A 27,528-nucleotide genomic window follows, 5' to 3' on the forward strand; every position below is an offset into this window, starting at 1 on the left:
AAGCTCAGCAAAAACAAAAATATAATGAGATTCTTTTAGAATATATACGCGTCATGGATACAATCGTGAATATTTTTTTTATCTATAATTGAAAATCACAACCCTATTTTACACTTCTTTCTGTTCACTTAAAATAATACAAGAAAAAAAAAAGAATAATAGAGCAAAACAACAACAAAATAAAAAGATCGAGCGATCAACATTAAACAACAAAATGTGGAACATTGCCTTGCGATTAAAAGGCCATGAAGACGATATCCCATAAATCATCGTCATACATAGAAAGAGACAAAAATAACTTGGTTTTGTTCACAATTCAGCTCACGGCAGCCAATCCGTCATACGGCTTGCGATCAAACTGCGTATACGTGCAAGTATTTACTCCAACTACCCCCTGTTCCCCTTATTTTCCTGTGATTTTACATGCGGTGAAGGACCACTGGAAAAGGGGGAGTAGGGGCTTTCGTGCAGCAAAATGAGTTAAATCTTTTCTCTCTGATATGACAGCGCGAGGAATTTATTTGAGTTATTGAAAACAGCAGAATTATGTAAAAATGCGAAAGTCTCTTTTGCCTTCTCTCAGCTTAATTCTTCTTTTTCTTTCCCTTCTGTTTGAAAGTTTTCGTTTCACTTTGAAATTTATTGCTTTATGATTTATTAGAGTTTAGGTTTTCTTTGCCACTTTCATTTCTTATCATTAGCTATTCATCTCTTTCACTCTGAACGGCAGGGCTGCTAAGTTGTGCTCTATCTGTGTTTTCGGCTTCAAGGACAGCTCTACCAAAACTGCTGGCAGCTGCCATTAGCATTACTACGAACTTGTGTCAGCAAAATCAACAAGCCAGGATTTTTTAACTTGTTTGAATCATGATTCCATAATTCAATCTGAGCCAATGTAGCCAAAATCAAAGAACTGATGTTCTACTTCTAACGAGAAAATTTCCAAGAATCAGCTCAGCTACTTTGTTTCATGATTTTCCTCGAACATAATATTTTTTTATGGACAAAATAATCTCAATACATGATTCAATGAGAAGTTTAAATTTTAATGATATGTTTAGTTTAGAATTTGAAATACAAGATAACTTAAATTTAATTCGCGAAACAGCAACAAGGGACAACAAACAATCATAACATCAATGCATAATAGCAATATAATCAGCAAACAAAGACCTCTCATCAGGTCTCTGCGCCTCGTCCATCCAATTGTATTCAGTTTGCCATTCATTCATTCTTCAGCAGCACTCAACTCTTCGGGAAACGACTGATTCATTCGTGATGTTTGCCATCCATCCAGCCAGTCAGAGTCTGTTCTATGCTGTTAGGTAGTTCCGTCCGTCAAGCAAAGTAAAGGAAGAAATTAAATGAAAACTCTTCTCGATTGCAATTTTCTCTCGCTCCCTTCTAAGCACTTGATATGATAGTGTACTTCTTATGAATTCTACTTCCTTTTCGCTAACATCATTATCTCCTGAATAACTGATTTTTCTCTTTTTACTTTAAGATACTACAATTCACTTTCAATTCATATTATTCGCTTTGCAGCATTGCATTGGCGTTCTCGATTGCGAGATTCCTACTCGAAACTAGGTGTCCGAAGGTTTGATTGTTGAGGCAATTGCAAACCTCTTTTTACACCTAAGCCTCCATCCACCTCGGGATTCGAACTGACGACCTTTGGATTGTTAGTCCAACTGCCTACCAGCGACTCCACCGAGACAGGACTCCTACACCTGGACTGAGCTAACGACCTAACCTCAAGTTTAGACAGGGCCAACATTTACTTCCCCGTCCGACGAAAGGTGATCAGACAAATCTCGTCTCGAAAATATGTCACCGGATCGAACCCAGGGTGAGAGGCAATCACGCTTATCCCTACACCACGGTTCCCGGCCACAATTCACTTTAAAATGTTATTAAAATCCCTTTTCAATATTATTCCAAATATAATAATCGGGTTTTGATAAAAACACAATATTAAAAAAACTGATCATTCTATTAAATTTTATTCCAATCTAAGGAATCTATAAAATACAGAAGGCTACATGGCATTGGTACATTTACATTTATGAGATTTAAAGTTACGTTGCAAGTCAAACACCTAACATGATTTTGTTTTTCGCTCAACTTCATCTCTTTGATATCATTGCAAAAATATGAATAATTAAGCCCAGAGGTCCAAGGCCTACAGGAGACCTACCAAAGAGTCCTGACGGAGCTCCAAAAAATGATGCAAAACTGCTCAACGACGAGACAGAGAAAGAAAATTAAATTAGAATACATGAACAGATAGCAAAAGACACATCACACAGAGCCGAGCAGAAATAGTAGCCGAAACGAGACGACGAGACACCATCAGATATGACGACAAGATCTACCTTCCAGAGTCACCAGCCCAGGACCGGGTCTTGCTTTCCGGAATCTGCAAAACCAAAGTACGCTACTGCCCCATGTATGGGTTCTCAAATTTGGCAAAGCCTACTTGGAAGAGGGGAAAAGCAGCAGTGAAAGGGCACACGAAAGTCCCACAAGTGGCACAAAACAGAAATTTTAATGAAGTGAAATTTAAATTCAAATTTAGTTGTTTAATTCGATTTCTTACAGTTCAGTCATTTGGAAAATTGGATGCACTTGGGGAGAAAAGTTTTGAAATTGGAATTCTGTGTTTTTATCAAATTGAGATGTTTTTTTGAGAAAGTATTTCAACTGAATAGTTATTGCTTTACCAAATCTTTTGGCGACAAATTTTGAATGAATGGTCAAATTATGTACGATTACGTTGCATCGGTGCTTTACGCCAAGAATGAACGCCAGTACACGAGGAAGTGGCGGCAAGCTGCGTAGCACACATATGACATGAGAGATTGCCAACGGCGTAAGCAAAATTAAAACGAAAATCACAAAATAAATGAGAAAAGTTTTAAAATTTTAATTCTATTCCTGCCTTAATAGGCTCTCCTCAACAACACAGCACGAATCTTCCCATCATTCGCCCAGGCTCACTTGCATCTCGATTGCGACGCTGTGACGACGACCATCTTAATTTATAAAATTTGAAACTTTTAGCACCACAATTCTTCACTTCTTACAACTGTGTGGTTGATATTACGTCGCCAACTCTCGCGACAAGCGTAAAACCATCAAACTTTTTTGTGTGTCGTCCTTTTTATTCTTTTTTGTTTGTGGATTTCGCCGTTCCACTCATTTTGTCGTTAAACTGTTTAACATAATTTTACATAAATCTGATAATGCATAATTTTTAATTACATTTTCCCAATTAATAACTCTCACGCGGGCGCGTAGCAAAGTTTATTCAATTTCGCGCCACTTGCACGCGAGCGTGACGTCAAAGATATTGTGAACAATGAATATCAACTTGTTGGTGTGAGTGGTGCAAAGAATGGACAATCAGCCCAATCTGAGAAAAAAGTTGTGTAAAATATTTGGTATCCTCAGACCCGTTTCACAATTCATTAATTTAAAAAAAATGTTCTATTCTTCATCATATCGAATGAACGTAATTTCTTATGTTAGCAACTTTTAATTCATTTATTTGATAAAACATATTGTTCTGTATTTCTGATAAAAGTTTACGTTTGAGACGAATCATAAAATACCCTCTCTCTTCTTTCCAGCGCAACGAGTCCAATCTGGACGTGTCGCTATCGGTTCCCCACTACAACGGACAGCACGGCCACCATTACAACATGAATGACCACGTAAGTAAACTCATCAATCCTCACCTCGTTTGTCCATCTCACCTTCTTTCCATGAATACATCATTATTCCATTATTCCCCCGCCCCCTTCACTCACCAATCCACAGCCTTCAAACCTAGACGAGACATTCTTTGACTTGGATTCACCATCGTCATCAAACTCGTCCCGAGTGTCCAGTTTTAAGTTTGAAGATTCGAGCCCTAGCTGCAGTAGTCGGAGCAGCAGCGTTGAGAGGGCAAGCTCTGAGGGTTCATTTTTTGAATTTTCATCTAAGAGTGACACGACTAGCGATGTGGCGAGCATTTTTGATGTCGAAAGTGATCGTGAATCTGTGGAGAGCATTTTCCCCGATGTCCATGAAGATCTTGCTCAAACGTTGAACCGATCTTTTGAAGATTCTGGATTTGATCACACCTTCGTGCCGACAAGGGATATGATGGAAGATACGTTTGATGACGTATCAATGCGAAGTATTACACCTTTAGAAGGTGGAGTTGAGTCGAGTTTTGGTAGTATGTTCGACACTAGTATCGAGTACTGGGATACATTACTGCAGAAAGTAAATCCACATGAAAAGTTCTACACGTCCATTACAGACACTGAGGAAACCCGTATGGAAGTCACAATCGAGAACAAAACTCTTTGTTTGAATTCGGAAACCGATCCCATAGGCGTTGAAACGATGAAATCTCTTCGAGATGTCCCTGCCCATGACAATGATTCGAATGCAACTGAAAAAGAAATCGTTGTGGAACAATTCGTCAACATCAATCTCAGTCCATGTCGCAAGGAGCATGACGATGCTCCTTACCTTCAAGATTTTGGTAATCTCTTACCAACGCAATCTCAAGATCGTCTGAGACCCAACTCAAGCCCCGTTGAAGATCCCCAAGCTTCCGTAACACCTCCACCAGCTCTACGACTCGACCAATCCCTTCAACCCTCGATTATCCCTCGCTTGAACTCTGGACCCATCGCTGACCTTCCCGTTCGGCAGAAAGAATTGGTTGCAAAAATTTTGCAAATTTTCAAACGGTTGACCCAAATGGAACTCCAGGAGAATAACTTGGAAGTGAAGGTTAAGCCAAAACCAACCTGGGACATGTGCCGCATGGAAAACGACATGTAATGTTAGATTTTTTCGTGTTTCCTGCTCTAATTTCCCCTTATTTTTCAGTCTTACTCAAAAAGCCTCCACCAAAAGCCGGCGAGTTGTGTACCATCACAAAAATGGTAGACATCAGTTCCTTTTGATAATATTCCTCATGTCGGAAATTTTCAAACTACTAACGCTGCGAACATCCTGCTCGAAGCGGGAACTCTACTATCGTGATCCACAGCTGACCCATAGCCAAAGAACCGTTGACAAAGGTCTCCAAGACGTCTGCTTCCTGCTCGAAGCAAACCTGTGGGAGTTGAACGTGTTCTCGTCATCCAAAGGGCTCGTCGCTGGACCGCTAAAGTTCCGGTCTAAGCATCAGGAAATGGTCGATTGCCATAACAGTCTCGGCACGCTAATCCCCGCCGATGTGCTCGGGTTGATGGAAATCTCTGTCGACGCCGAGATGGTTCTGATTGTCGAGAAGGATACCGTATTTCGAAGACTGCTGGAAGATCGGATACTAGACCGAATGTCGCGAAAGCTACTCCTGGTCACGGTATATTTTTTTGGAAAACTCCCTTACTTGTTCTCATCTTAACCTCCCCCTTCCCCAGAGCAAAGGCTATCCGGACGTTGGGACGCGCCTTCTCCTCCAGAAAATCTGGACCACCTACCGGATCCCCATGTTCGCCCTCGTTGACGCCGATCCGTTCGGCATCGAAATCTACTGCGTTTACAAGTTCGGTTCGCTTGCCCTGTCGCACCAATCCCAGTACCTGGCAGTTCCAGCCATCCGCTGGATCGGAGTCCGCCCGTCCCACATTCCCCTGCTAGGACTCAAGCCCCTTCCACTCAACGGCAGGGATCGAGCCCGGATCGACGAGCTTCTAAAGCGACCCTACATTGGCAAAGCAGGCTGTGAGCTGGCGCGCGAACTGCGGCTCATGAGCGAACTGGACGTCAAGGCCGAGATCGAAAGTCTGGTGGACATTTCCACGGACTACTTGATCAACGACTATCTGCCGGCTCAGCTGAAGCTTGCGTTCATTGATGGGTTTCAGGTGACAAATGGTTCGAATTACTAGTTCATTTGGCTACGCTCGATTCAAGCAAATTTATACCTTAGCAACATATGATCGGTTTCAGAATGGCTTTTTTTGTATACCTCATGAAAACAATTTTTAACAATCATTATTAAATCATAATTTGGGTCTCGTGGCGCAGGGGTAGCGGCTTCGGCTGCCGATCCCGATGATGCTATGAGACGCGGGTTCGATTCCCGCCTTATCCACTGAGCTTCTATCGGATGGTGAAGTAAAACGTCGGTCCCGGTTTCTCCTGTCTCGTCAGAGGCGCTGGAGCAGAAATCCCACGTTAGAGGAAGGCCATGCCCCGGGGGGCGTAGTGCCAATAGTTTCGTTTCGTTTCATTAAACCATAATTTAAGATGTACATATATATGTATACAGCAATTCCATTTGAAAAAAGCCTAAACCGAAAAACAAAGTTCTCCGATCGGGCTCAAAATTTTTCTGGGGGTTCCTTGGCCAAAATAATTAGACCCGTATTTTTTTGTTTGGCCATTAGGGTGGTTCGAAAAATGACAATTTTCGTCACTTTTCGCAAAAAACACTTTTTTTCAAAAAATCAAATCTCCGCGCCATTTCATCCGATTTTAGCTGTCTTAGACGCTAAAGAAAAAAGTAATAAGAAGTTTCAAAAATCTAGCTAAACTTTGAAAAAGTCGTACGAAAACTTAAAATGGCGTTTTGACCGTGTCTGGACCAAAGAGCCTATGTCTGAAAATATTTTTATCAAATTCCTCGGAAAATTTCACATAATTTATCAAAAATTGGCGATGTCGAACCGTACGTTTCCGAGTTATGATTTTTCGAAAATAAAAACTTAGTTTTTCGACGCGCCACGCGCAAAAACAGGAAAATTACGAATTCAGCAAAAAAAATAACTTTTTTCACTAAAACTACGATAACTTAAAAAATCAGCGATGACCTATACATGTTAGGGTTCCAAAAGTTGCGTATTTTAATTAAGAAAATTTTAGTACCCTAACATGTATAATAGGGTGTTTCAGCCAAACAAAAAAGTTCTCATTTTACGGCAAACCGAGGTTCCTCTTGTAGAGGATACCCATAGAGACTCTCATGCCAAATATCAGCCCATTTGGGTGAAAATCGGCCTGTCCCCTGCAATGGAAATTACTATGGGATTTTTGTGCTTTTCGTTCAATCGTTCCTACAGGTCTGGGGACAACATGGATTCACTCGGAATACAGACAGGTGTGTAGGGGATGGTCCAATAAACACATTCCAGAAGGAATTAGGGTTGTCCATTCTGTCCCCAAGGTGCGCATTGGATCGACGTCCGGTGTCTCCAGAATAATCGATTCACCCTTCAAATGTTCGCATTATCCTTAGTATGCTATGACGGCTAGGTGAAAACCACGACGCCCCATATCAGACGGTGAACACGTGGAGAGGCATCGATTGCATTATTGTTACAAAATCATCATGCTACGTTATTTAGTAAAGTTGAAATCATTACAGGAACATCAATAGTTATAATTTAATTACTTTAAAGAATGTTTCTGAGCCAAAACTTTAATGTATGCTCTGCCACGTGTTCACCGTCTGATATGGGGCGTCGTGGTTTTCACCTAGCCGTCATAGCATACTAAGGATAATGCGAACATTTGAAGGGTGAATCGATTATTCTGCACCCAAAGTTAAAGAACGAGGGGATAGTCCTCAAGAAAAGAAACGTGAGGAAAGTGCTATATTTCGAGAGTATAGTCCTCTCGCGTGTTCATTCGTTCATTGGAACAGTTCATCCTATTGAGTGGCTTATATGGACAAACGACCGCCACTTAGTCACCGAACCATGGTGGCCCATACGGTAAAGGCACGGTTCAATATGCCGAAGGTCTTGGGTTCGAGTCTCGGTACCGGTACTTTTTTTTTTTTTGATAGATGAACTTTTTTGGAAAATGAACCATGAGTAAAGTACTCTCGGTAATTTCGGGATTTATCCTCTCCGTCCGCACACAGTACCATTCTACTACCGAATCGTGCTCTTTATTCTCTCGTATGCCGATGCCCAGTTCTGGGTGTGGAGACACCGGACGTCGATCCAATGCGCACCTTGGGGACAGAATGGACAACCCTAATTCCTTCTGGAATGTGTTCATTGGACCATCCCCTACACACCTGTCTTTATTCCGAGTGAATCCATGTTGTCCCCAGACCTGTAGGAACGATTGAACGAAAAGCACAAAAATCCCATAGTAATTTCCATGTAAACTTTAAACCGCTGGGGACAGGCCAATTCTCGACCAAATGGGCTGATATTTGGCATGAGAATCCCTATGGGTATCCTCTACAAGGGGGACCTCGGTTTGCCTGATTCTGAGAACTTTTTTGTTTGGCTGAAACACCCTAATGTATAAGTCATCAATTTAATTTGTAAGTCATCAGAGTTTAAGTGAAAAACGTTGATTTTTTTGCCTATTTCGTCATTTCTATGTATTTTGCGCGTGGCGCGTCGAAAATCTTAAATAAACAAAAATATTTTCAGACAGATGCTCTTTGGTCCAGACACGGTCAAAACGCCATTTTAAGTTTTCATACGACTTTTTCAAAGTTAAGCTAGATTTTTGAACTTTCTTACTATTTTTTTTTTTCAAATAGCCAAACTAATCACCTTTCTTTTGCGTCTAAGACAGCTAAAATCGGATGAAATGACGCGGAGATATGATTTTTTAGAAAAAAGTGTTTTTTTTTGCGAAAAATGACGAAAATTGCCATTTTTGAACCACCTTAGCAAGATGTAGGTCACCCTAATGGCCAAACAAAAAAATACAGGTCTAATTATTTTGGCCAAGAAACCCCCAGAAAAATGTTGTGCTCGATCGGAGAACTTTTTTTCGGTTAGACTCTTTTCAAATGGAATTGCTGTATATGAAAGCATTAAAAATATATTATTTTTCCTTCAAACCTAAAATACACAACATTATTGTTTTTAAGATGATTATTTACTCTTCAACTCTGAAACCATTAGTGGGACTTTATTCTCCGGTGCTGCTGCTCTAAACGGATTGTGTTACAAACTATATTTAAGCAGATTTCAGTTTTCCTAACGGCATTGTTTTGAAAATCTTAAATTTAGAGAAGTAATCATTATCTTTATACCATTAATGTTTTAATTCAATATAAACTTTCTTTAAACAAGAATTATAATTGCAAATACCACACTAAACTCTAAAAATGCGTATTTTTATTTTAAAAAGGTTGAAAAATAGTTTTTAACCACTCTTAATTTCGTTACTCACAAAAAAACAATGGATAGACATGTCATTTATTGAAAAATATAATATCCTTTTCAATCTGAAATATTCCAGCGAGGTAATTTTTCATTAAGGACCAAATGTGTCAGATGAAAATTTTGTGTTTCTATTTCTTTGAAATATGTATTTTTTTACAGTGACACCGTGACACGTCCTATCTTTTTACAGCAGACGTGTCACAAGATAGCACACAAGCGGCGATATGTAGTTAAATGATTGATCAACTTTACTCAACATTCATAATTTAAATTCAGGCCTTCGTCCTAAATTCAACCTCATTGCGTTATTCCGACATCAGCAAAGTATTGTATGTTATTCGTTATGTTCATGTATTATGGCTTGAGTGAGCTGACCTAAATTGGATTGGATTTTTGTGATTAAGAAACAGTTGGAAAGAAAATGCTGATTGACAGTGGGATTATTTCGCAAAAGGAAATACTCAGCTTAGCCACTCTGTGTCTCTCTCTCTCTCCCCCCCCCCCCACCAAGTCCCTTCTCACTCTCTCTTTCACTACCACCCCATTGCATTTTCTCTTTCCATCTGACGACGACAACCACTTTGGAGTTTGCTCTTCTCTTTCACAGTTTTCTCTGCTGCTCCACTCTCTCTCTCTCTCTTGCACTGTCATCCCCAGCTCAACTGGGGCACTTTTCCACCCCGTCCCCGTCATCTTCTCAGCTCAGCTGCTGATGTCCTCAGTCACCAACAGAACAAACGCGTATTGAAATTGAATTCACGAAACGAACAGTGTTTGAACTCGGCGTGCCTCAAAACCTCGTCGCCTCTCTTTGGCCCTTTTGAGTATCGAGTACAAGCATACATACAACCTACGTACACACTAATGCGCTCTTTGGCTTTAGTGTGAACGATGTACACGTGAATTAAAGTGTGTGTGTGTGTGAGAGAGAGAGAGAGTGCGAGTATCGAGAAATTAAAAGTGAGAATGTGTGCGTGCAACATGGAGTTAAACTTTTCTAAGTGCTCTGGTAATCTTCCCAGCAACTTCACAGAAAGTTTAACTCCATGTTGCACACACTCTCACTTTTAATTTCTCGATGGATAGATTGATGGATTGGATAGACACACATAAGAAGAGCTAAAGTGATGACTTATTGTGCTTGCTAATGAACTCATTCAATTAGCAATGTCGCTATCGGTGATGTAGATTTTAAATGATACATTTGATTCGATTGAATAAGCTATTCACTCTTTTCCCCTTCCTGTTCACGAAGCTTTTGAGCTGCTTTCAGGCAGGAATGTTAGGGTATTTCACCATTTTTTAAATAATTTATTAGAACATATCGTCTGACATTTGTCATTGAAAATATTTTGAAAAAAACGACCACAAACTCGCTCAATTATTAGCTCATAAAAGCCTGTATATAAACAATAACAACTATATGCGTACATCGAGTGTTGAGCCGGGGCTCTTTAGATATAAGACTAACTCTTATCCACTGCACTAAGAGAACTTGTTCGCAGCAGAGAGCCAGAACGCAACCATGCTCTTCTCTGTTGCACTTTTCCTTATGTATCTCTTTGGCAGTAATACAGTTGAACTAACGTGTGTCATTTATATGGCTCAGCAGCAACTTTAAACCTTAAATTTATTTATTTTTAAATCGTTGAAATATTAACATAACAAATCACTTTGTGCTTTTTTTAGAAAGAAAAACCTACTAAAACTTTTTATCCATTACTGATAAAATTCAACAAGTCATCAAATTATTCTGAGGGTTAAATATCTTAACGTCATCTTAACATTAACGCGTTAACGCTTTAGTGGCCAAACATATAACATATATTCAATGCAATAAGGGTCATTCCATCTCAACTGTGCACGAAAAAATGCAAATTTGAAAATTACCCTCTCCGATCCTGCTCAAATTTGGCAGAGCTGTTGATACTATCAAAACATGCAAGAATCCCGAATTTCATCCAAATCGGACCACCCCCTCCATATTTGTACCCTCCCAAAAAATCGACTTTTTGCCGATTTTTGACCAAACCTCCTAGTTTCAAACGGCGATAGCTCAGGAACCACAAATCTTAGAAGGTCAGTCTTAGACTCAATTTTGAAGGAAATTGGACGTAGAATCCGTGATCGAAATGTTGATTAATTTATTTTTCTACTTGTATTGCGCAATTGAAAACTTTAAACGGCCGTATCTCAAAACACCCCAACTTATTTTTTTTATTTGACCTCGCCATCGTGATCCCCGGCCAATTTTACATAAGTATCACTTATCGACAGAAATGAATATGTTTCGTTCCAGAGATATCGAATTTTAAAGTTTAGTGTTTCGAGTATTCGCCGCATCACAGGCGGGCTGATCTATAACTGCTACCTGGTGTTCTGGGAGATGATTAATTTAATTTATATTTTTATAATTTTACGCAAATATTTTTTCAAATGGCTAATAGGGGAAATTCTCGTATGTTTGGCAGATTAAGTCCTCGCTCCTAGTTTCGTCCAATTTGCACATTTTCACTATTCAAACAACAAATTTTGCAAAACTTTTGATAGAAACTTGCTTGTTCACTTCTTATTGAGCTATTTATCTCTCGATTTCAGTTGAAAACGCTTTTAATCAGCTGTAATTGAATGCCAAAGCGCTGATATGGCAACATTAGAGGAACGCTGGAATTAGATTCTGTTCCCCTACCTTGATCAATCTATTTTTGTGAAAGGAATATTTATTGGGTTATTTTGAATGCACCGTTTTTTACATGCTGCTAACCGTTTAAGAGTACCTCCGAGGCCATGGCCTTTATCATAAGCGGTAGCAAAATAGTGCCATTCAGCAAAAACCCCAAAACCTGCTGTATTGTTATTATTATTATTATTAAAGTTTATTATTGACACTTTACCATAATTTGGCAAATCTGATTTAAGGTTTAAAAGATTGATCATATTGAATCAATTTTTATATTGTGAGCCAGCTTCATTTGATTAAAAGATGATTTTGGTCAAGGTACATTTAATTTTAAAAAAATCCTTATACGTGAGGACAGCAGCCGTTTTGTGTTCCAAGAATCCAAGAATGAAAGAAGAAAAAAAAACTGTTGTTCGGACGGTGTCGAAATCATCTTAACTAAATTAAGGGAACCAGCCGCTTTGCAGCAGATCAAATTTTGTGATTTTCTTACATTTTTCAGTTTTATAATTTCCAGAAATCCTTTTCCTACTCCTTGTGATCGTCCTTCACTAGAGTACAACGTATCAGTAAATTTTATTCATTTTAATTCATATGTTTTACTCAATAATGTATCGTGCACTTATTGTTCAGTGTTACTAACAAGATTAATTGCATTTTCCTGCTCGCTTCGTCGGAATCCAATTCTGCCCTTTACTGTGTGTCGTTATTGCTCTGTCCTGTGGGTTAGCACAGAAATTCACTTAATTATTTTTTTTTGAGCAAATAAACATTCGCAATTAACATTCCAACGCCCAAGGCTCCAAAAAAGTTGGAACGGTAACTTCAACTCGCTGGTTCTCGGGCCTAACTCTACCAATCAAGATGATTCTTCTTTTCAGTGATTTATTAGGATGTCTTAATGATTCTAGAGCTTTGCAGAACTTAATTTGATCAAATCTGTAATTTTTGCGATCGAAAACATCGTTCCAACTTTTTTTTTTTCGCGTGTAAAAAAAAAAATCGCCGAAAATTCCGCGGAGGCAGTCTTTTTAAAAAAGGTGGAACGATGTTTTCGGTCGCAGAAATTACATATTTGTTCAAATTAAGTTCTGCAAAGCTCTAGAATCATCAAGACATCCTAACAAATCACTGGAAAGAAGAATCATTTTGATTGGTTGAGTTAGGCCCGAGAACCAGCGAGTTGAAGTTACCGTTCCACCTTTTTTGGGAGGCTTGGGCGTCCGTGTAAGTTCGACATGCGTTGGGCGTTCCAGTGTTAAACTCCAGTTTCCTATAGTGTTATACAGTTATTTTTTGCCCAATTTGATAAAGATTATTTATGATGAAATATTATTTCAATAAATGACCAGGTAGCAGTTATTGATCAGCCCGCTTGTGTGCTTCTAGCAGATGCGGCGAATGAAGCTGATGTAGATAATCTCGAAAACACTAAACTTTAAAATTCGATATCTCTGGAACAAAACATATTCATTTCTGTCGATAAGTGATTCTTATGTAAAATTGGCCGGGGAACACGATGGTGAGGTCAAATCAAAAAACTAAGTTGGGGTGTTTTGAGATACGACCGTTTAAAGTTTTCAATTGCGCAATACAGGTAGAAAAAATAAATTAATCAACATTTCGATCACGGATTCTACGTCCAATTTCCTTCAAAATTGAGTCTAAGACTGACCTTCTAAGATTTATGGTTCCTGAGCTATCGCCGTTTGAAACTAGGAGGTTTGGTCAAAAATCGCCAAAAAGTCGATTTTTTGGGGAGGTACAAAAATGGAGGGGGTGGTCCGATTTGGATAAAATTCGGGATTCTTGCATGTTTTGATAGTATCAACAGCCCTGCCAAATTTGAGCAGGATCGGAGAGGGTAATTTTCAAATGCTGTTCCGCTTCAGATGGAATGACCCATAAGTCAGATCCTGTTACGTCCAATCAAGCTCATATTTAAGATTTGAGCTCAGCCCACCGGAAAAAGCCTCTGAATGTAATTTTTGTTACATTCTAATACAATATACTACAATGAGTTATGGAAACTACTAAGGCCCGAAATCTGGCAGACCTACTTTTCATTAGAGATATGTGGTAAATCTATTCATTTTTATCGATAATTTATTTAAGTTTAAAATTTACTTCAGTCATATTTATATACTTCGTGTTACTCGGATCTAATAAAATATGAAAATTATGCCTGCGTTCATTATGTGCCCACAGCGCTAGTACTATTACTTCACTTGAGTTTTAACAAGGAACCACCCTAAACCACACCAGGTCTTAAGCATGTTTGAATAGGCGCGGCCGTGCGCTGGCGTCGACTCTCTCAATCAACATGAAATTTGGATTAATTTTATTGTGCTGATCGATTTGATTTGGCGTATTCCGGAGATTACCATTCGATAAGGCTTGTACCATGGTAAAGCCATCACGTGCAGAAGGTAGGTGAGGGGCTTCACCTGCACACACACGCACACACACTTAAACTTGCTCACATACAGGGCATTCAAACGCACCTAAACTGAAGCTTTTCAATATTCGCCACTCAATTTGTTGACGTAATTCATCCTTTGTGAAGTCGATAAGTGGTTTAAATCAATTTATGAATATTGTAACAGTATCGATTGGTGTGGCAGCTTTTTTGGAAAACATGTTTATTGCTTCCAATGGAGTGAAAATTGGTTGGAAATTGATTAAACTAAATTTTAGATTATTTTGACGGGATCAACATGAAAAAATAATAGTATAATAATAATAAGACCATTGCAAATTTGTTATGTTCCCCCCTGTTTATGACTCTGGTCAAGGTCGAGGGGGGCAAAAAAATAAAAAAATTCTAAAAATTGAAATAACAAGTCATGTTCTCAACATTCGAGCATGAGAATGAGCATGAGAGACCATGGTTGTCCTTCTCCGTTGGTGAACAGGACCGTATTATCCTATCAATACAACCGATCATACGCTGAAACGATCTAATGCGCTGAAAAGATAAAACATCAAGATCATTAAAACTAGATCTGGAGCAAATAAGTAACAGTTATGGCCACCAACAGCGCCCGCCATGTCAGTTTGTAGATCTCGGGGGGATCCACACCCCCACGTGTGCCGGAAAAAACTACTTCTACTAGGGATTTTGTTAGTGGGTAAGGGTAATGGCCAGGATTCATCATAGAGGATGATGATGCGACCCAATAATCTATAAATGTTGTTTAATGCTGTGATGTATTATGAATTCTCAAGGCAAATATTCGGATGATGCAGATAAGACTATTCCCGGTTATTTGGTGTTGATTTAAAATAAATGATTCAATCTTAGACAGCCGGCTGTAGAAAGATCAGGGGGCGACATCTATATCTCACTACAGGCAGCTCGCCCGTAGCCAACACAAGCTGTCAACTTTGGCACCAGAACAAAAGGGAGCTGTCAATTACGGCGCCAGCACAAAAGAACAGCTGTTCGTTACGGAACCAAAACAAAGCAACTGCGCACTGTAAAAAAGTACAAAAACTGCATGCATAAAATGGAAATAAGGTAATTATTCTTTTTATGTAAAATTTTACCGCAATGTACGTTTAAAAGTTAGTGTATGTTTTTGAAGTTATTTTTATCAATTTATTTGCAAAATAAACTACTAAAGTTGGGATTATTAAGCACGATGACCTCATTTTAAGTTGTACTTTTATCACATGAAACGTTTAACTTAACTACTTTGTAATTTGACGTTTACTACAGTAGTTCTTATAACAAAAATTGAATTACTAGTAAAAAACATATATTTGTTTTCACTGTGCGCAGTTTGCGCGCGTTATCAACGTCAATCACCCAAGATGGCGGCCTTTAGCATCCCCCTGGGAAAGATAAAACCGAATAATATGCGGGAAAGCAAAACCGCCCGGACCGAAAACACACATAATCGAGGGGACAACAAGACGGAAACGGCAACAAAAATCCTGCGTGATGACCGTGACGCGCACCGTTCAAAATCTCCAACTCAACTCACAAGTAATTTGAATGATAAAAGTGTTTTAAAGTGCATTGCTACACCTGCCCAGTTGTTTTGCAATCATTAGTTTTCAAAATAACCAAGTATTAAAGAGACTATTTTTCGCCGAAAAAAATCTTTTTGCGGTACTGTACATTGGAATTCCACAAAAATTTAAAATATTTTTGATCGATCCCAGACATACTAAATACTTTCTTTGTTTAGATTGATATTTTTCGGCGAATAATAACACAATTTTTAAACGTTTTTTCTTACGTTTCGGCCTACTTTTCTCCTTTCGGCCATCATCAGAATCTTAAAACCCTTCTTCCAGCTGCTACTCCTCCTGCTGGGTTGCCTGGATTGCTAGCAGTAGCAGCTGGAAGAAGGGTTTTAAGATTCTGATGATGGCCGAAAGGAGAAAAGTAGGCCGAAACGTAAGAAAAAACATTTAAAAATTGTGTTATTATTCGCCGAAAAATATCAATCTAAACAAAGAAAGTAAAAATACTCGGCGATCAAAAATAGAAAAAAAATAGACATACTAAATATGACTTTTAAGACAGGAAAATGCATTTCTAATTGTTTTTAGTTGGTTAGACTTCTACTGCCCCTGATCGCATAAATGCCCATACGCATTCTCATCGATTTCGAGTTTTTGATGCAGTTTGGTTCAAAATCGTGTGCTCTTTCAAAAGAGCCTATAACATCCAGTACTTTGTTCTAGAAATCAGGAGGAAATCCAGTTTTTTCGCGAAAACTTAACACGTAGCCTTATGTATGAGACAAACTTCAAATGCGTTTTTCTCAGCTTGCTGTTTTGCATATGAGACGTTTATGCAAACATGGGCAGTCTAATCCCTTTAAAAATTTGAAGTTTTTTGAAAAAAAATTTTTTTTTTGCTTCTCGATATTTCGAACCAATTTTAAAGGGGGGAGGGGACATAAACTTTGCAAAATATTTGCAGCGGCCTCATATAAAATAATAGCAAACAAATCTTTAACGTAATTGTTATCCCTCAAGTGTTCAATCAGACAAGTGTAGACCAGCTTATCAATTTCACGTCACGTTTTATTTATTTAAGAGGCAGTATTTGTAGATTCTGCTCGGTTTGTTCTAGAGGTCGTATCGAGGTGCTCCGATTTGGATGAAACTTTCAGGGTTTGTTTGTCTATGCATGAGATGAACTCATGTCAAATATGAGTCCTCTACGACAAAGGGAAGCGGGGTAAAACGAGCATTGAAGTTTGAGGTCCAAAACACATGAAAAATCTTAAAATTGCTCGCATTTCCGTAAAACTTCATCAATTCCAACTCTCTTAGATGCATTCGAAAGGTCTTTTGAAGCCCTTCAAAATGTGCTATAGACATCCAGGATTGGTTTGACTTTTTCTCATAGCTTTTGCAAATTAAAAATGGATTTTTTTAAAACCTTAATATCTTTTTGCAACAGCCTCCAACACCCATACTCCCATAGGTCAAAAGATAGGTATTTTAATGCACTATGAGCCTACGGTATTAACTTTTTGGCCAATCGCAGTTTTTCTCATAGTTTTTCGATTTTTCTAGAACAAACATTTTACAATGTTAGTTTTTGCCCTTTAGGCTTCCATAGCGGCACTTTTTGGTCTCAATTTTGTCATATTCAGAATCCTCGGACAATTTCACGTAAGTTAGAAGTATTGGAGTTGTTATTTTGATTTAAAATATTATTAAATAAAACATTTTTGAAAAAAGAAATAGATCTTATTTACCATATGATCAATACGTCAAATGCTGTATCAAGTAGGCGAAAACTTGTTTAACCCCTAATCCGACAAAATTCTAAATAATATTTTAATTAATTCGAAATGGCATTTTTTCCAATCAAATTCAAAATACCAACACCTCAATCTAATGTAAAATTTTCTGAGGATTCCGAATATGACAAAATTGAGACCAAAAAGTGCCGCTATGGAAGCCTACAGGGCAAAAGCTAACGTTGTAAAATGTTTGTTCTAGAAAAATCGTTAAACTATGAGAAAAACTGCAATTGGCCAAAAAGTTAATACCGTAGGCTTATAGTCCATGAAATTCCCTAACTTTTGAACTATGGGAGTATGGGTGTTGGAGGCTGTTGCCAAAAGTCATTAAGGTTTTAAAAAAATCCATTTTTAACAGTAATTGGCAAAAGCTATGAGAAAAAGTCAAACCAATCCTGGATGTCTATAGCACATTTTGAAGGGCTTCAAAAGACCTTTCGAATGCATCTAAGAGAGTTGGAATTGATGAAGTTTTACGGAAATGCGAGCAATTTTAAGATTTTTCATGTTTTTTAGACCTCAAACTTCAATGCCCGTTTTACCCCACTTCCCTTTGTCGTAGAGGGCTCATATTTGGCATGAGTTCATCTCATGTATAGACAAACAAACCCTGAAAGTTTCATCCAAATCGGAGCACCTCGATACGACCTGTTTCACATCGGTGAAAAACTCGCTCTTAATTAGATATTATCTGTGAGCGTTTGGCGAATTTGATAAAAGAATTTATTCGCCAAAAGACATTAAGGCGCAGCACGAACGGGGGGTCCCACCAGCACGAGTGAAATTGCCTAACAAGCAAGCCAATCAATGTGGTACCATTAGAGGACCCCTCTCGACTAAAAACAGCTTTTGCTTTTCCCACTCAAAGCTCGAAGCTCAATGGTGATGTGAGAAAGCGAAAGACACTACGAAGAAAAATGTTTTATTTTCTGATATTTGCACACTGACATTTAATTTAATGAACTGTTTATATTAATGACAATAATGAAAGAAAACAAAATTAATAGCAAGAGGAACGAAGAAAAATGGGGGGAAAATGGAAAATAAATCCGAATTGCGAGCCGATAGCAGCGTTTCTTGTTTTCTGTGCCTCGTTTTTATAAGGAGGTAAGTGGGTCATTCGGCCGCTGTAAAACCATATAATCGTACCGTTAAACATATATAAACATCGAGCGCTCTACTCTACGAAAGGAGTGCGTTTGTTTTCTTCCAGTTTGGCTGTAGCTTTGGAAAAACAAACTTGTAGTACTCTGCAGCACGAATTTATAGGGAAGTGGTTCCTCAGTTGTGAGCATTTGTAGCAACAATAACAAGGGTGACTAAAATATCGTTTTTTGGTACATTCTATTTGCAGCACGTAAAATTTCTTTAACAGATTTAATTTATCTTTACAAAACTTTTTAATGGCAAATGTTTTGGAATTTGGCGGACCAATCAATGCAATTAAAGAACAAAAGACTTTCGCAAAAAAGTAATGTTTAGTACTTTCATCTGCGGTGGATCGGGACTGAAGTTTGAATAGCGACAGCAGTTTTTAGAGCTCTTTAAAGCATGAGCTTTTAATCAAAAACATATCAAAATTGTGCAGAAACAAAGCTAAAACTGCTGTCCTAATTCACCCCATGTGTCCCGATTCACTCCAGAAGACGGTACATAAAATCGGTGTGATCGTGTTCGCTTGTCGCACAATCTTTTTGACGTTTCGGGACCCTTGACCGCGATTATTTTGACACAATAGTGTCCTAATGCCCTATGTCTAACTTAGGGGAGAGGGGGGGGGGGGTCAGCGATTGTCCATACGAAAAATATTTTGTTTGTACGGAAATTGTCCACGATGGGGGAGGAGGGTGGAAATTTCCAAAAAAAGTGTCCACGTGGTTTATGGATGGTCCCAACGGTAAAAAAAAACATGATTATAAACCATTTCTGACCCCATTTTTTTATTTTAATGCAAAAAAAAAATAAATTCACAAGAAAACATTTTATGATAGATCAACTATGGTCCCATTGGAATAAGCTATCAAGTAGGATGCTTTCTAACAAGAAGTTCCACGAAGTTATTTTTTTTCAAATTGAATTAAAAATTAATTATAAAATTCCAGGCCGACTTCCAAAAAAGTTAGGTGAAAGTATGACGAAATTCTATCATTCTTTTGACATTGTGTTGTCACTACATATAATTTAAGAAACTCATGTATGTCTTTTACATAGATTACTGACTAATTAGCACATTTTTGCTGTGGTTAAACAATCCCAGATATATTACCTCTAACTCGGATGAAGCAGTTACAAATTCTTCGATGCAAATTCCTAAAGGCTTATAACTCAATTTGTTACGATGACCACAATCCTTGCCTAGCCCATAAATCATTCCACAATGCATCCCCAATGCACCCGAAAACTGCAATTGCACGCGCAGAATAACGACGCATTCAATCCAATAAAAATAAATTATTCTCTTTCACACGTTTGCAGACCTTCCACACACCTTCGTTTGGTGACGAGGAATTTGACATTCCAACAATGAATTCACATCTCCATCAACAACAGCAGCAGCAGCAGCAACAACAACAACACTCACATCAAACCCATCAGATGGAGCAGCAACATCAGTATCAAATGCACAATAATGGTCAACCACCACCCCATATGGGAATGTTAAATGACCAACAACAGTCACAGCAACAACAACAACAACAACAACAGCAGCAGCAACAACAATACAATCAATGGCATCAGGATACACATTTAAATCACCACGGGTACGTGTGCGACGGGTGCTTTTATTACATTTCTGTGCGTGTGAGCCACATCACAGTAGGCGATGACAGCCAGTACCGGCGCGTGGCACAACAAGAGGGTGGATTGTCTACCGCCCAACGTGTTGCCTACTGTGAAGTTCTACCACAGTTTTCGAAGATAATATTAATTTCTATCCATTTTATTTTGAGATGTTGTAATCACATGTTGTTGCTTCTTATTTCCACCAGCAATAACTCATACCCGATGCCGTCACCCAATCAGCCCACATATCACCAGCTGAGCAGTCCTAGTCCAAGCAACCCGAACGCAACCCTGCACGTGATGCAGCCACCGCAGCAATCGCCCCAAATGCAGCCACAAATGTCGCCACAGCTGAGCTCTGGCGGTCCCCCCGGCGGATATCTGGGCCGGTCCCCACCGCAGGTCGGTACCCATCACCACATGAACAACAACAACAACCACCACCTTCACAATAATAACAACAACAACAACGTCGAACCGGGCACGACCAGTGAGGACAGTGACGATGCGATTCCGGTAATTAATTTGGGAGATTTAGCGACAAAATATCATTAATAGAAGAAAATATCATAGGTTCAATTTGTTACTAAACACATGAATGCTTTTTTACCTTTTATCCAACAGGCCAACACCCTGAAACGGCCCTCACCGGAACCGGTGTACGAAAGTGAGGCGGCCATCGCCAAAGTGGCGGCGGCATCGCTGGCGAAAAAGCCCAAAGTGGCCAAGAAGAAAAAGAAACGGGACCCCAACGAGCCGCAAAAGTAAGTAAAATATTGATATGCTGGTTGATTTCGATCTGATTATGGAAGTTATTTGTTATTCCATTAGTAATCGTATATTTTGATGGTTTAAACATTCTGTTTAAGTAAAAATCTCCGAAAGTAGAGAAACAAGTTGTTTTGGCAAGATTTTTAACGATATCGGAATGAATCACCTTTCTTTCAAACGAAATTCAGTAATCTAACATGCATGGTTGCAGATAGATTCTCATTAAATAGGGGATTATTAGGAATATTTGAAATACGTTAGTTGTGTCATTTTGCTTTGCGAAAGCATATTAAATTACAAACAAAATATTTCCTCATCGTTTCTAAAGCAGCTGAAACGAAAAAAAAACATGGTATGGGACAATATGAACAAAATCGAGTAAAAATGTTGTTTACATATCGGTTGAAAAGAGTGAAATCAACATTTGCATAAAAACATCATGATTTCGCCTGCTAAAAAAAACATTAGGGATAATTGGATTTCTAGTCGTTCGCTCTCGTCTACAACGCACATCAAGGTCAAGAAAAATGATTGGGAAGGATTGGTGGACCTCCAAGAATTGCTCCGCGGACCACAGATGAAGAGTAGGAACCAATCATCACTACTTCGCAACAATCACAGCGCCGGCCACGACCAGTGGTAAGACACGGGGAAGTGGATAGGAAGTTTAGTCCGATACTTGAGTGATGAAGACCGCTAAATCCGCTGCGTCTTCGACAAAGTATCACGTGAGGTTTGAGGGTGTTAGTAAGACGGGTGTGAAGCCAGGATTCACCGAGGTAAGTGATGCGGCAGGTCAAATCTATTTATAGTCCCTAATTCTTCGTATGTTCTTGGATTCATTTTGGAAGCTTTCTAATTCGGTTCACCAAGCTTTTTGTGGTGAATTCTGGTTGTGTTGAAAGTTCAATATTCATCTAACGAGTATGCAGCCGAGTAAGTTCTTGAATTCAACTTTGCATTCAATATTGCATTGTCTGTTATATGGTTCTCAGATTCGCATCAATTTTCTTGGATTCTTATAACATTCTTAATCCTTCAAGTCAACTAAACCTCGATGTTCTGGTGGTTAGCATTTTTGTCAGCTGACCCAAAGGACGGAGGATCGAACCCCGCCGCGAGCTAATGAATTTTTCGTTAATATTCAAGTGTTCAGAATTCCTTCTTTCCATAATTTCTCGATAGGAACAGATGGGAATCGAACCCAGAACCTTTCGCTTACAAAGCGAACAGCGTAACCATTCAGCCACGCCCCTACCCCTCTCAAAATTTGGTCAAACAAAAATGTAAAAACAAAATCCAATATCAAACTTTGTTTTTTTTTTTGGAACGGATCCTTTAAAACCAAAAGAGGTTTCAAAAAGTACATAAATATTATTCAAGTGGTTATAACATGAGTTAGGGTTGCCAAATCTTCTATGTTTTGTTCTCGTTTGAAGGGTTTTTCAATTACCTATACAATGATAGTTCGGATGATTAGTCCGGACATAGATTTCATACAGAGAAGTGATTTCCGGCTTTAAAAAAGTACATAAATAACACCAAAGTGAGTATAACATGGGGCAGGGTTGTCAAATCTTCAAAAAATTTAACTTGTTTGGAAGGTCTTGCAATAACCTAACAAACGATGTATAACATAATGATATTTTATTCGATTTCCGGTAATTTATCTAACCTCCGCATATATGTGAAAACACATTTTTATACATAACATTCAAACTACTTATCGAAACTTTAAACAATTCAACAGCGATGTACGGGACCCTAAACCAAGTCGAATGCGACCGGTTTGGTTAAAATCGGTCCAGCGAGTGAAAATTGACATTGGTTCATTTTTCGAGTCGATAAGTATTCATGAAGGTGGGTCTACGAGCTTTCTGTGAAAAGTTCAATATAGAGCAGGATTATAACCTTACCTTAGTGGGAAAAAATCAAATCAATCCAGGAGCTTAATGTCACATTTAAAAGTATTTCAAAATATCATTCAATAAACAGAATTTGATTTCATCAAGTTCAACAAAAATGCAAACTCAAATTTCTGTGTCCGTTTTACCCCAGTTCCCTTCGTCGCACTGGGCTTATTTTTGGCATAAGTTCATCTCATGTATAGGCCAACAACCTCGAAATGACCTGTGACACACACTCTTGATAAACACGCTCTTATCATTGTAATCATGATCAAAAAATATAATTAAGATAACAAAAAGAAAATAATTTGTCTAATTTAAAGTATGGCTTCAAGTTAAAAGTGATTAAAACTTAATCTGTAAATTATAATTCTGGATTAAACATTTAAATAAAAGTTTTTCCTTACCGTAAACTGGGGTCAATCGGGACACATGGGGCGAATTGGGACAGCAGTTTTAACCATGTTGGAGCACAATATTTTGATTTTTCTGGTTTGTTTCGGTTAGAACAAACTCAGACCAACAAAATGTGTACATCCATTTCCAAATTTAAAAGCTTTAAGTGCTTTGAAAACTGCTGTCCCTATTCAGACTGAAGTCCCGATTCACCCCAGATTACGGTACTGTATAAAACTTTTTGTTTTTCAAAATTCGCATCCTTAACGCATCTTTACTAATCACATGTTTAAGTTATTTGCCATAAATATTCGAATTTTCTCCCCAATTAAAAAAGTCAATGTCAATATATAGCATTCCATTCAAGGTGAAAGGAGGGGCGACGGCAGTCAGAACTTGTTTACATTCTTTCGTATCACCACAAAGTTATTTCAAAGACAGATCAAAGGGAATAAATTCGTACATAATATGTACTGGTAAAGCAAACGCAAGCTTTTTGATGGCTATTCATGTTATCTTAGCCGTTTCTCTTTAAAGATATCACCCCGATAATAATCAGATTGTCATTATCTTCGAAAATTTATAGATTTCACTCACATAACTCTCCTCCGAGAGCATTTGGAGCTCCGGGCGACAATCTGTACTTTTCTCATTCTCCTGAGATGGACAATTTATCACTATTATCTCACACAAGTTGCCAGCAGCGCTGAATGGCAGGGGGCAGTTAGTGGCGAACAACACTGCATAACTCGATTGTTGCAAGCATTCTTTCATTATTATTATCTTCATGGTTGTTGTTGTTGTTGTTGAAGGCAGCGAAACAGTTCACCCTGTGATATGTAGAGAGATACTCTACTCTACTTCCCTGCCCAACAGCGAGTCTTGTGTTTTGTGTAAAAAGATATTTTAATTTGACCATTTATGTCATTAAGTATATTTATTGCCCCAGCAACGGTAGTAAATCAAATTTTATTATATATCTCTTTGCGCAAGAGTGCGCGCGCTATGGAATTGGGTTTCGTGAATGCCCAGAGATAGACACGAGCACGAAAAAAAGTATCATTCGCTGTAAGCCAACTTTAGAGTGAGAGTATATGTAAAGGCAAGGAGGAAAGTGTTACAAAAGTCTTTAACTCTTGCGTTCGAAATCGTTCGTTATTACCGTTGGCGTGATGTAAATTTTTGCCTTTGCACTCAATTTGAAAGTCGAAAATAATTGCGCGCTTAAAATTTCCACTAATTCACACCGACTTTGTTTTCATCTTTTCATTTCACCACAGACCCGTTTCCGCGTACGCACTGTTCTTCCGGGACACTCAAGCTGCCATCAAGGGTCAGAATCCGAACGCGTCCTTTGGCGAGGTGTCCAAAATTGTCGCCTCGATGTGGGACGTGTTGGCGACGGAGCACAAAAACGTAAGTAATCTCGATTGATTTTTTAAAATTATTTTTTGTAAAAATCATGACATTAGTTTGTCCATTTACGGAACACAAAAATCGTTATGCATTTATCTAACAAAAACATAATTCATCAAAAAAGATTTGTAAATATGATTTTCTATTTTTTCTTATATTGAGGTATTGTAAACTTACTACAGCCACCCTAATAATAACACATTTTCTACAGCTTCGTTATCCGTTCTCTTTTCCCCGTGTCCCAGAGAAGTTTTCTATTTCTAACGACTTTAATTCAATGAATTATTCATGGTGAGCAATTCTCTACGAAATCGGTCTTTTTTCTTCAATTTTAATTTTTGTATTTTTTAATCCGGCTGAAACTTTTTTGGTGCCTTCGGTATGCCCAAAGAAGCCATTTTGCATCATTAGTTTGTCCATATAATTTTCCATACAAATTCGGCAGCTGTCCATACAAAAATGATGTATGAAAATTCAAAAATCTGTATCTTTTGAAGGAATTTTTTGATCGATTTGGTGTCTTCGGCAAAGTTGTAGGTATGGATACGGACTACACTGGAAAAAATAATACACGGTAAAAAAAAAATTGGTGATTTTTTTATTTAACTTTTTATCACTAAAACTTGATTTACAAAAAAACACTATTTTTAATTTTTTTTATTTTTTGATATGTTTTAGAAGACATAAAATGCCAACTTTTCAGAAATTTCCAGGTTGTGCAAAAAATCACTGACCGAGTTATGAATTTTTTAATCAATACTGATTTTTTCAAAAAATCGAAATTTTGGTCGTAAAAATTTTTCAACTTCATTTTTCGATGTAAAATCAAATTTGCAATCAAAAAGTACTCAACTAAAATTTTGATAAAGTGCACCGTTTTCAAGTTATAGCCATATTTAAGTGACTTTTTTGAAAATAGTCGCAGTTTTTCATTTTTTTAAATTAGTGCACATGTTTGCCCAGTTTTGAAAAAAATATTTTTGAAAAGCTGAGAAAATTCTCTATATTTTGCTTATTCGGACTATGTTGATACGACCTTTAGTTGCTGAGATATTGCAATGCAAAGGTTTAAAAACAGGAAAATTGATGTTTTCTAAGTTTCACCCAAACAACCCACCATTTTCTATCGTCAATATCTCAGCAACTAATGGTCCGATTTTCAATGTTAATATATGAAACAATTGTGAAATTTTCCGATCTTTTCGAAAAAAATATTTTTGGAATTTTCAAATCAAGACAAACATTTTAAAAGGGCGTAATATTGAATGTTTGGCCTTTGTGAAATGTTAGTCTTGATTTGAAAATTCCAAAAATATTTTTTTCGAAGAGATCGGAAAATTTCACAAATGTTTCATATATTAACATTGAAAATCGGACCATTAGTTGCTGAGATATTGACGATAGAAAATGGTGGGTTGTTTGGGTGAAACTTAGAAAACATCAATTTTCCTGTTTTTAAACCTTTGCATTGCAATATCTCAGCAACTAAAGGTCGTATCAACAAAGTCCAAATAAGCAAAATATAGAGAATATTCTCAGCTTTTCAAAAATATTTTTTTCAAAACTGGGCAAACATGTGCACTAATTTAAAAAAATGAAAAACTGCGACTATTTTCAAAAAAGTCACTTAAATATGGCTATAACTTGAAAACGGTGCACTTTATCAAAATTTCAGTAAAGTACTTTTTGATTGCAAATTTGATTTTACATCGAAAAATGAAGTTGAAAAATTTTTACGACCAAAATTTCGATTTTTTGAAAAAATCAGTATTGATTAAAAAATTCATAACTCGGTCATTGATTTTTTGCACAACCTGGAAATTTCTGAAAAGTTGGCATTTTATGCCTTCTAAAACATATCAAAAAATAAAAAAAATTAAAAATAGTGTTTTTTTGTAAATCAAGTTTTAGTGATAAAAAGTTAAATAAAAAAATCACCAAATTTTTTTTACCGTGTATTATTTTTTTCCAGTGTAGTCCGTATCCATACCTACAACTTTGCCGAAGACACCAAATCGATCAAAAAATTCCTTCAAAAGATACAGATTTTTGAATTTTCATACATCATTTTTGTATGGACAGCTGCCGAATTTGTATGGAAAATTATATGGACAAACTAATGATGCAAAATGGCTTCTTTGGGCATACCGAAGGCACCAAAAAAGTTTCAGTCGGATTAAAAAATACAAAAAAAATCGAATGACCGAAATCCTAGAGAACTGCTCTGGTGGATTCTCTTGCCCTCACTTATTTGTCAATTTCTTTCTTTGCATACAGTTGGAATCCGTAAAGTTAGTTTTTTTTTAAGTTAATTGTTTTGCTTTTTAGTGAAAACTTTAATTGATTACATTTTAAGATAATTTTTCTATTAAATTTGATCTCAAATCATAACTACTAACGTCTGTTTGAACCCTGAGAACGCTAAGGCCTCCCGGCTAAGCTGTCATTATTGTAATTCTGGTTCTAATCGGATCTTTATCTTCAATTTTTCAGTGTTCTGTTTTAAATTTATTTATCGTGCATTTACTTTGCGCCTCAATTCTCGAACCAGGTTGTTTATTTTGGTTCATTTTTTTTCCTGCTTTTTCTGTTTATAATGATTGAAGGCTATTTGTATATTTGTCAATACAGATAAACCAAAG

The 27,528-nt window shown here is 37.7% G+C and overlaps 1 protein-coding gene across 6 annotated transcripts in view; it reads left to right on the forward strand.

Annotated features, from left to right (window-relative positions):
- Window positions 1–27,528, forward strand: part of LOC120419868 (TOX high mobility group box family member 3-like) — an 83,637-nt gene that overhangs the window by 22,845 nt on the left and 33,264 nt on the right. For 4 of the 6 annotated variants that reach the window (XM_052707143.1, XM_052707144.1, XM_052707139.1 and 1 more), the window contains 8 exons: window positions 3,636–3,719; window positions 3,826–4,844; window positions 4,897–5,377; window positions 5,436–5,882; window positions 20,088–20,374; window positions 20,603–20,912; window positions 21,021–21,160; window positions 24,751–24,886. In XM_052707143.1, coding sequence (XP_052563103.1) covers window positions 3,636–3,719; window positions 3,826–4,844; window positions 4,897–5,377; window positions 5,436–5,882; window positions 20,088–20,374; window positions 20,603–20,912; window positions 21,021–21,160; window positions 24,751–24,886 — 2,904 coding nt within the window. Of the gene's footprint in view, window positions 1–3,635; window positions 3,720–3,825; window positions 4,845–4,896; window positions 5,378–5,435; window positions 5,883–20,087; window positions 20,375–20,602; window positions 20,913–21,020; window positions 21,161–24,750; window positions 24,887–27,528 lie in introns of those variants that run through there. The other 2 variants (XM_039582727.2, XM_052707147.1) reach the window with 2 other exon arrangements.

Source organism: Culex pipiens, chromosome 1 (genome assembly GCF_016801865.2).
Source record: "Culex pipiens pallens isolate TS chromosome 1, TS_CPP_V2, whole genome shotgun sequence".
Classification (NCBI taxonomy): domain Eukaryota; kingdom Metazoa; phylum Arthropoda; class Insecta; order Diptera; family Culicidae; genus Culex; species Culex pipiens.